Raw genomic sequence first — 10,898 nt, 5'->3', positions numbered from 1 at the left:
CAGCTTACTTCTGTGTATAAGTTGACCCTCAATTTTTAGTCTAAAGATTTTAGACAAAAGTATAGTCTTATACACGGAAAAATACGGTACTTGTCATCAGGTAGAACAGGGAACTTGGAGAGAGAAAACAGTAAAAATGAACTTGGCTTACATAATGAAACCAAGGATTCAACCCAAAATGAAGCTATGATCAAACAGTGATTTACGCTCCAGTTTGGGCCTGTTGAGATTTATTTTCTGGCCACTAGACAACCTTGAGCGCATTGCAAACCAGTGTGACCATTTCTACCACCATTCGAATCTTTTTGCTCTTACTCCCCCCCGCCCCCTGGGGCTCTTATTTCCTTGAATTGATGGGGCTTTTAGTTTCTGCCATGTATGATAGCCATTATTGAACCAGAGTGGCAGTGGGTAGGTGTGCCCTAACCCTAACCCTCCTATGACCCCCCCCCCCAACTATCTATGCAGCTGGAACAACCTGGGAAAGTGAGATTTAGTAACTAATTAGATCTTCGAGCAGGGAGAGAAAATGCAGGAAAAATAAAAAAAGTTTACACTCTCTGAAAGTGCTCTCTTTTTCCACTCACTTTTTCTGCAGTCGGAGTTTTGACTGGGGGTGACAAAGCTGGGAGGGGGTAGATCCCTTCCCCTCCCTGTATGCCATGATCTTTTAAAAATGAAATCTGCTAGATCCCCCCCCAACACTCCCTTCTTCTTTCACCTCCCTCTCCTTCCCGACACCTGCCTGCAACAGTCAGCCAAGTGACAGCCAGCTGCAAAAACTGGGGGGGGGGGCAACTCGCTCCTTGTGAAAAGCCGCCATTTAGGAACTCAAGCCAAGTGGACTTCTCCATTTCCAGCTGCATGACTCCTGCCTCCCTTCCATCTCCTGAGAGCGAGAGAGTCGGGAATGAATTATACTTCTTTTTTTAACTGCTGTGTCAGACAAGTGCTGGATTTGTGTATTATACCAAGCAAAAATATATATAAATTGTGTCACTTACGGAAAAAAATTAAGGACACAGTAATGCATTGTAGGGACCTGAGCTTTATGGTTTCTTTTGTGTGTGTGTGTGTGTGTGTGTGTGTGTGTGTGTGTGTGTGTGTATGTGTGTGTGTGTGTGTGTGTGTGTGTGTTTTACCCCAAAGAAGTAAGTGTGTGTGGATGGAAGCACTCATCTAAATGCCGTTGGTGCGCGCTGACATTCTTAGAATTTTCCGGAAACGATAAAATATTCTGATCACAGAATGTCTTTCTAAGAGGAATGCTTTACTCAGAAAAAGTAGGGTTGTGTTTTTTTTTAGATCATGGGAGATCCATATTCTGTGGTAGAAAAGTTGGCCGCACTGTATCAAAGTATTTGGATTTATAATTAGAAGGCAGAGGATATCTATCAATCCTTTCACGGCAAAAAAGACACCTCAGTGATTTAAGCATCTGACTGTGGAGCTAGAAATTGGGAGTTCAATTCCCCACTGTGCCTCCTTAACAGGGGCTGGACTCGATAATCCATAGGGTCCCTTAATTAATTATTGCTATTATTATTAAAAAGATGAATCTAGGAACTACAAACTAGTCAGATTGACACATCAATCCTGTGGGAAATTCAGGAGCAGATTATAAAGTGGTCGGTCTGTAAACACCTTAAAGCAATGCAGTGACAACTAGAAGCCAACATGGATTTGTCAAGAATAAATTCTGCCTTTCAAGAGTTCTATGAAAAGCAGGTTAGAAATGAACACAATAGGAGCACTAATTCTAACCAAAAATTGCCCTAACTAACAATTGTGAATCAGAATATTTTCAACTCAGTTGAACAAAGAAAGATATACCTTTGCAAAAGGGCAACTTGGAGGTAAATATTGGGCTCCTAATATTCACCCAACCAAAATAATTACAACATATGATCGGGAAACTTGTAATTTTGGAGAAAATGACATACTTTACTGTGAGATACATGAATGTGATGTTTATTATTAAAAAATCTTTACTCCTTTAAAAAAATGGCCCTGCAATTTGCATTCAAATATGACTTAAATTCTGTCTACAGCTTAAGTCTTGACATCAGCATCTTCATATGGAAAGGATTTTGTTTAAATGGCTGTGTCTACACTTTTCTACATCACTGAAAGACGTATTTTAGAACTGTGAACTGATTTTATGCATATGAAGCATAAAACCAGTGTAGGTAAATAAAGCTTGTAGAAATGGATAAGCTGATGTTGCCTGGAATCATTGCAACAAGGAAGAAACATTATCTTGATTAGACGTACTGTATCAGATAATATGATTGTGATTCTTTGATTTCATTCTGGGATTAACCCTTTATGGGGTTAGATGCCAGCTGGGACACACATAGGCTTCTGATGTTTTCCCAGAGAGTCTACATATCTGTGTTTCGGTCCTCCTTGCAGAGCTGGTGCTGACCCAGGAAGGGAGGAAGTGCCTCTAGACGTGCTGATCCCAGTAAGGAGTAGACTCAGGCTTCCAGACTCAGTGCTTAACTGGGCTTGGCTTTGAACCTATGGGGCTGGGGAAACTCAACAGGTGTGTATGTCTATATGCACGTGGGTGAACCTCTTCACACATCTTAAAATCAATATATCAGTGATGATGAAACAAACTAAGACACGAACCATATAGATCACTGCTATTTTATTATTATTTTTTAAACTTTAGTAGAAATTGAAAAATGACCCCCCCCCCAAAAAAAGGCATTCTTGGATGACATATTCAACATTAAAGTACCTTGCACCTTTTTAAATTTACAGATACATTGTTGTAGCAGAAGGACAAACTGGTTATATCATCCTATAAGAGATGAGGGATTTATTGGTCCACAAAAGCAAGCACAGAATTCAAATACTTCTGTTGTGTTTTAACAATGAAGGGAAGAGAACCGAAGTTTTTCTAGGTCTCTAAATTGAACAGATACGGGTAAGCATATTGGGGTTTTCTTTTGTGACATATTGCAAGGGAGAGATGCAGAAATGCACATTAGCATTTTTTTTCTGACAGAAAAAAAAATCGAGTCCCCAGTGTTTGTCTTCTCTAACCTATGTAGACTAGGTTATAAAAGACGCGAGCTTAGAAAAGAGATATTTCGGTTACAACTCCTGTTCTCTGTGTTTTTTGGGAGATTCTGAGACTTGTAGTCAAAAAATTATATTTTCCAGGTCAACACCTGTCTTAAGGACTTTGAATGAAGTAAAAAGTTTTGCTTGTGAGCATGTCATCTCATGGAGCATGACTGTCAGCCCAGGCTAAATCTTAGCAAAAACAATACTGTTTTCACTGTCACATGCAAATAAATTTGAGATCTGCTTCTATTTTTTCCCATATTAAAATGAACATTAAATGTATTACAATTTAGAACGATATCTAAAATGCGGAAACCAATGTTGCCTTTTAAATCAATAAAATGTTTTTAACATTTTAGAATTTCCAGAGCCTGGGAAAGTTTCAAGATGCTTGCCAGAATTGCCATTTTGCATGCGAAAGGATGCGTCAAAAATTTTTACACATCTCCAAGACTTGAGCATGTTTTAGACACGGGAAGTACATGTTAAAATTTGAACACTTAAAAATGCGAACACTTGAAAAATATGCATAAATCTACTTCAGTCAATGGGTAAAACATGTACTATATTTATACATTCGAAAAAATATTCAAATAGACACACACATTATAGAAAATGGGTTCAAGTCTCCATGTATGAAGGAAAAACTGAAGTCCCACAAGCTGCTGTTTCCAACTTGGAGATAGTGGATGAAGACAAATACATTTATAACCATAACTGTTATGTGCATTCTCAACTCAAGTTTGGCCATCTAAAAAAAAGTCCACCTTACTTGATCTGCAAGTTATGACCCTGCCCCATATTACAGAGTTCCACTGGTGTGACATGGAGAAGGATATGAACATGGCAAGCTGCCTTAGATCAGACGAAGCCTTACTGTACCATTCAGACATCATTTTCTGTCTCAAGCCATCTTCATTCAGAAAGCCGTGATGGGGCAGATTGTCTCTCGGAGATGAAGACATTCTGCGGCCTGAAACAGTTTGCTTCCTCTTTACACAGTGTTTTGCTGAACTGGTGTTATTTTTGTCCACGATTATCAATCTTTTACAGCAATGCGCAGATGATGCCAGGTGTCCCACCTGCACTTTCCAGGAAGTGTAGCAGCTTTGATGCCATGACAATAGCTGTTTGGGCTTCCATGTTTCTTGTCCATCATTTCCCCCCCCCCCCCCCCAATCTTTATACTCATCATTGTAACGGGAACTGTAAAATCACTGCATGTTACAGAGCATGATGCACCCAAGAATAGAAGGGAAATTTAGATGATTCTTGAGGGAGAAATCCAACGGCGTGACGTCTCTGCTCCTTATCAGAAGCTACTATCACAATGCCTCAGATGGCTTTCCTTAGAATTAAAAGGACCAAAATGAAATTCTCTGGGAAACATGTATGAGATGCGCTCCCACCTTGACAGTATACGTGACCTTTTCTTCTAGTCCAGTAGAAAACAGTGAGAAATGTCAGACTCCCCCGTGGCTTCTTGCTAGTGACATTTGTCACAAATGGATTGAGCAAGGTGGCATTCTAAGAAAAACAGGCTCAAAGGAGCCAGAATGTGTATGTCCATACACCAGGCCAGGACACTTTTCCATCTGAAGAATGAATACAAAGAACTTGCCCTGCTTCCCCCTCAGTCCAGTAAAGGATGGACAAAGCTGGAGGGGAAAACGCCTGTTCTTGTGCCATCACCTTCAATGAAGCCAATCTGGAATAACAAACGAAGAGGTCAGCAAAGCCAAAGCAGAGGAAATGGGAGATTAAGGTGGGGAGCATGTGGCCTTCCAAGATGATGCCGGGCTACAGTTGCCATCAACTCCAACTGAGATAATCAGGGTCCCGCAAGGCCACATGGCTCTCCTCCCTGCAGTAGGCAAAGCACACAGGAGTGGGGAAAAATGACTAAGATAACCTGAAACAAACAATTCCTTTCCCAATCCCAGTTTCCTCCCGTGAGAAAAGGCTTAGAAAAGGCTTCCTTGAGATCCAAAGTAGAATTGGAACCATTTCCAAGGATGTTGGGAAGGTTTTTAAGAAGACGAGCCCATCCGTCCATCCGTCCATCCGTCCTCCCTCCCTTTCAAAAGTTCTTCCCCCTCCCAAGAATACTCACCCAACTCTGTTCGTCCTCTTCCCGTGTCACGACAATCACCTCACCCTTGGAGAAAGTCAGATCTCGGGCTTTGCCCCCCCGGCAGTCGGCTAAGGCCATCACTCGCTTTGGTCGTCCTTTGGCCTACAAAGGTCCAAAGAGTCACCAGCTATTTTAAAATAAGTCTTTTCCTCTTTTCGGTCCCCTCACTTAAGTAGTCAAAAACAGCTCATCTGGCCATGGGGAAACTTAAAAATGATATACAGTCTGTGGCTTTAACCTTTACTTTTCTACTTGAAAGTCTGGGTTTGGATGTAAATCACAGAAAGGAGAGATTCAGCCTTTGACTCTAGCCATCCCCCCAACCCTAAATTGACCCGGATTATGTAACTAGATAGGACTGCATGAGAAATCTATTTTTTGTAGATACTGGAGCTATCAACACCTGTGTTTCATTTCAGCTCTTCCATGCTGTTAGTGAATAGAGAGAAGCGTGGTGAGATACCATTATGCTGTATCATTTACTTGGGGTGGAATTTTAGATTAAAAGGATGGTACATCAATGTGTCAATGTTTTAAGTATGTGGACTGGGTTGCTTTACAATTAGTTTTATTTCCTCACTTCTGAGATACAATGTTAACCATAATGTTTTGCTAAAAATGGTTGTTGTGGGTTTTTCAGGCTCTTTGGCTGTGTTCTGAAGGTTGTTCTTCCTAACATTTCGCCGGTCTCTGTGGCCGGCATCTTCAGAGGACAGCACTCTGTGCTCTGGTGAGCTTTTGCTGAGAACTTCAGGTTAAAAAAAAAAAAGAACCCAATATTTTTGAAATGCAGAAACACAGAGAGGTCAACATCAGGAAAAGAAAATTTGTTTTTCAGAGAAAATGTTTGAAAAACAAGCAGTCAACCACAACAATGCACTTTGGACTCACCAGCTTCTCCCAAGCAGAAGGAAACTATGCCCACTCACAAAGGAGGGGAAGCGATCTTTCCAACCTCTCTCTTAAAGAAACAAGTCCTGCACGCTACAAAGCGTTACTCTCAAAGCTCAGCCCCATTCGCCCATGCAGTTGCTATGCTTCTCGGCATTTCAGGATCACATCCTGGGTTCATGTATGTTCTACCAAAATTAAGTCCTACCGAAAGGGTGGCGTAAGAAAATTTTTCACCCCATAACAGCCACTCTACACTGTTTAAGCTGGATAAACGGGGATTTCCAACTTTTAGAAAACGGCAGTCTGAGAAGGGGAAACAACAAAACCACTACATAAAAATCATAATGAAAAGGTTGTGCCAAAAGAAATGAAACAAAAAAGTTCCGTCTCCACCATTATTTATTTATTTAAACTCTTTTACCCTGCCTTTCTCCTTAAAAGGACCCAACAGTTTATGTGAGGCGATAACATGGAAACTTCTCAGCAGCCTTAAGGGGATTTGATAGCACTTGGGTAAAAGCAGCTGCTAATTCATGTGGCTGTTTGCTAATATATATATATATATATATAAGGCAACTTATCTCCCCCATCTCACCGGAGCAAACCTTCTTGGCATAGGCACAGGGGGTGGGTTATGCATCTGTGTGGGCGCTTTGCAGGAGGGCTGCTCTTCTGGCCAGCCAGAGCTCTGTGGGGAAACTGGACAGCTGGAAGATTTCCCCATCGAGCCGCTACTGATCCGTCGGTAGGATCGGGTACTCTCGGAACTGCAGGGCGAGAGAATGTTGTTCATTAACCATCACAACGGCTGTCAGTTTTTCTCTTAGTAAAACAATCTCATTCTTATTATAGGCTCTTTATTTTCTCCAAAAAATAAAGAAATAAATAACTGTAACCAATCAGGGACCACATGAAGTCATGTTATGCTAAGAAGTGTGGTGAAAGAAATAGGCTGAAGCGTTGCAGCAACCCATATCCGAACCCGTTAGGGATCATATTAATAGCATGAAATATCAACAACCCCAGATATGCAGATGAAACCAATCTGATGGCAGAAAGTGAGGAGGAATTAAAGAATCTCTTAATGAGGGTGAAAGAGGAGAGCACTAAAAACGGTCTGAAGCTCAACATCAAAAAAACACTAGGATCATGGCCACTGGTCCCGTCACCTCCTGACAAATAGAAGGGGACGATATGGAGGCAGTGACAGATTTTACTTTCTTGGGCTCCATGATCACTACAGATGGGGACAGCAGCCACGAAATTAAAAGATGCTTGCTTCTTGGGAGGAAAGCAAGGACAAACCTCGACAGCAACTTAAAAAGCAGAGACATCACCTTGCCGACAAAGGTCCGCATAGTCAAAGCTATGGTTTTTCCAGTAGCAATGTATGGAAGTGAGAGCTGGACCATAAAGAAGGCTGACCGCCGAAGAATGGATGCTTTTGAATTGTGGTGCAGGAAGAGACTCTTGAGAGTCCCCTGGACTGCAAAGAGAGCAAACCAATCCATTTTGAAGGAAATCAACCCTGAGTGCTCACTGGAAGGACAGATCCTGAAGCTGAGGCTCCAATACTTTGGCCATCTCATGAGAAGAGAAGACTCCCTGGAAAAGTCCCTGATGATGGGAAAGTGTGAGGGCAAGAGGAGAATGGGATGACAGAGGACGAGATGGTTGGACAATGTCATCGAAGAAACCAACATGACTTTGACCCAACTCCGGGAGGTAGTGGAAGATAGGAGGGCCTGGCGTGTTCTGGTCCATGGGATCACGAAGAGTTGGATATGACTTAATGACTAAACAACAACAATGATGTATTTGGGGGAGTATTTCCAAATGTTATCACATCTTTATCGAAATCTGTCCATTTCAACTTGTGAATGAGAAAATGCGTTCTACTCAAACTATCCTTTATTAAAAAGAAATGAAACTCAACAATGGTTTGCCTCATTGGTTTGATCATCAAATAATGGTTTGATCATCATGACTCATTCAAAAATGGAATCTGGAAGAAATGGTTTTTTAAGCATCTTACATCTGGCTCTGCTCCAAAGCAAAGGAGGGGGAAAATACAATAATTTTTACAATAACTTGAATCTTTGGTGGTCTTTTATTTTAATATGTGACTCTGAAAGCATTCGGAAATACAAAACTCTGAAAGTACTTCTCAAAGATGATTCAAAAGAGATTGGAAGGTAGTACAGTGGTGCCTCGCATTGCGACGTTAATTTGTTCCTGCGAAATCGCTGTAGAACGAAAACGTCGTAAAGTGAAAATAAAAAAGCCACTGAACACATAAAAACCTGGTTAATGCATTCCAATCGGCTAAGAACTCACCATCCAGTGAAGATCCTCCATAGGGGCAGCCATTTTCGGGTACCTGTGCAGCGAAAAATGGCCCCTATACACAGTGGGGAGCCATTTTGAGCACCCAGCAGCCATTTTGAAAACCCGACGATCAGCTGTTTTGATTGTCGGGAAGCGAAAATCGGTTCCCGAAACAGGGAACCGATCATCACGCAGCAAAATTCCCCCACTCAAAATGTGACTCGCAAAATGCAATCGCAAAAACCTCATCATAATGCGGATTCGTCGTTAAACAGAGCGCCCGTCTTGCGAGGCACCACTGTAGTTATGTAACTGTTCCACAGAAGTGCTGGCGAGAGCAATGAGAACTGGCCACTGTGACTGTGCAGGAGATGAAGAGCAGGGAGAGCTGAGGTTAATGAAGACTATATTTTCAGACAAAGCTTCTTGTAACGTTACGCTAAAGCATAGATGAAAGTGATGTAAATAATCAGTGGCTCTGTGTAGATCCAGTGTTGCTGCTGCTTCAAAGACTATCATTCCGTAAGGGTGCAAAATTAAGTCCATGTTTCAAGGCATGCAACCTTCTTTAACCTCACAGTTGTAGACATATTGCATGTCATCCTTTTCAGCTAAGATGTTTATCGTACGATTTGTGGTTCCTCTGGGAATACGTGCAATATAAGGGAGAACGATTATAAAATAACAAGAGTAGCACTTTTGGGAAAATGCAATCCCAAATGTGCAGTTAGAAGTTAATGGTCTCAGAATCCAGAAAATCCCACTGATTTTTCCCTTGGAACTGACAATTTGCTTAATGAATTAATAATGCTAATTCAAAACTCTCTTTAATTGGAGCCATAAACAGAAATGGATGAATGTTCTGCTTTTGATCATTTGATAATAACAAATTAATTTTAAATTTTAAGCTGGGGTATGTATTTGAATGGTTGGAGAGAGAAAAAAAAGAGAGAGAAAACATTATATAGAGTGAAGAACTGAATCACTGCTTACTCAATCTAAGACAGGAAGTTTTATTTTAGGTCTCTCAATTCTAGAGACACAAAATCTTCACCTATTGCTCCTTCTTATGTTACCTACACATTGTTTGAGAGGTTTCTACTTGAGATGGGCATGAACTGCCGGTTTGGTGGTTGTGCCAGTCTGGACGATGTAACCATGTCAATACTAGAAATGGGGATGAATTTTAAAAATGAATCGCAATATTCGTTGAAAATTTCTGATTTGCAGGGAAGCTGCAGCCGCCATCTTTGCAAAGGGCAGCCCAGATTCCGTGAAGGCAGGCCATCGCAGCGAAAGGTGGCAAATGGTGTCTGCGGAGGCTGCTCGGCTGCAGGATGCCGAGGACAGTGGTGGTACAGATTACAGCAGCCAAGATAGGGAGGTGACCGGGGTAGTTGGAAGGGGGCAGGGGGGCAGGGTGTGGGTGGGTCAGCTTAAAAACAAACAAACCAGACAACCAATTCGTGGTTCATTGGTTCACGTGGAGGAGATTCGTGGTTCGTCAACTTTGACGTCCCCATCTCTAGCCAATACTAATGAAACAACACTAGCCATGTTTTATAGTATTTTATATGTTACATTTCTATTCCACCTTTTCTTCATGGATTTCAAGATCCTCCTCTACATTTTTATTCTCACTGTGGACTTAGAGAGAGAGAGAAAGAGTGGCCCAGACACACTTTGTCAGCTTCATGGCTGAGGGGGAACTGATCCGATGTCCATCAAGTTCAAAATTCTAAACTATACACTACACTGACTCCCAATCCATATTCTGAGTCAGCAGGAGCAGAAAAAAGTAAAGGCAGTTTTCCTCCTTTTTAGGATATAACTCAACCTGCAATCTGACTAGGGGATTCTGGGAACTGTATTCTAAAAAAGCAACTTTCACAAACTCCGCCTCAGAGAGAAATGGAAGCCAGGCTCACCACAAGCTGCTGCAAACCTCTGAGATAATTGCTTTGCAACCTTTTTAAAAACTGATAATTCACAGCCTAAGGTACCCAGTGTGATACAGAGGATAGCGTGATGAACTCTGGAGACCTAGGTTTGAATCTCCACTTGGCCATGGAAATTCATTGGGAGAGTGTAACTGGTAAAATGATTCCATAAATATTTCACTTACCTATTAGGATCACTATAAGTTGGTTCAGACTTAAGTAACTAACTAAACGCCCAGTCTCACCTGAACTTGACTGCTGTTACTTGTTCAGGAGACACCTGGTTTGCTTCTGATCTTCTCTGCGGTAATCCACTCTCCATTTCAGAACATGTTTCCCAATACGCTGTGCCTTTGACTTCCACTGAGTTATGGAAGATGGATGGTTGTCTGAACGTGACACCATCCCCTGCTCCAATGACACTGGAAGTGGGTGAGTGCCAAACATCAGCAGCCTCTGGAGACTGAGACAATGGCTCAGAGAAGTCTGCAAAGAAATGAGAAAGGGTTGCTCATTCAGGC

General features: G+C 41.7%; 1 protein-coding gene across 1 annotated transcript in view; it reads right to left on the bottom strand.

Annotated features, from left to right (window-relative positions):
• Positions 1-2,641: 2,641 nt before the first annotated feature.
• ASAP3 (ArfGAP with SH3 domain, ankyrin repeat and PH domain 3) overlaps positions 2,642-10,898 on the bottom strand; it is a 56,163-nt gene continuing 47,906 nt past the window's right edge. Inside the window, exons 23-26 of the mRNA XM_072980261.2 lie at positions 10,623-10,863; positions 6,705-6,876; positions 5,195-5,317; positions 2,642-4,789 (exon numbers count right to left, since the gene is read on the bottom strand). Of these exons, the coding sequence (XP_072836362.2) occupies positions 4,715-4,789; positions 5,195-5,317; positions 6,705-6,876; positions 10,623-10,863 (611 nt within the window). The 3' untranslated portion in view covers positions 2,642-4,714. The remainder of the gene's footprint in view (positions 4,790-5,194; positions 5,318-6,704; positions 6,877-10,622; positions 10,864-10,898) is intronic.

Source organism: Pogona vitticeps, chromosome 9 (assembly GCF_051106095.1).
Source record: "Pogona vitticeps strain Pit_001003342236 chromosome 9, PviZW2.1, whole genome shotgun sequence".
Taxonomy (NCBI): domain Eukaryota; kingdom Metazoa; phylum Chordata; class Lepidosauria; order Squamata; family Agamidae; genus Pogona; species Pogona vitticeps.
This window is presented reverse-complemented; position numbering and strand designations above follow the sequence as displayed.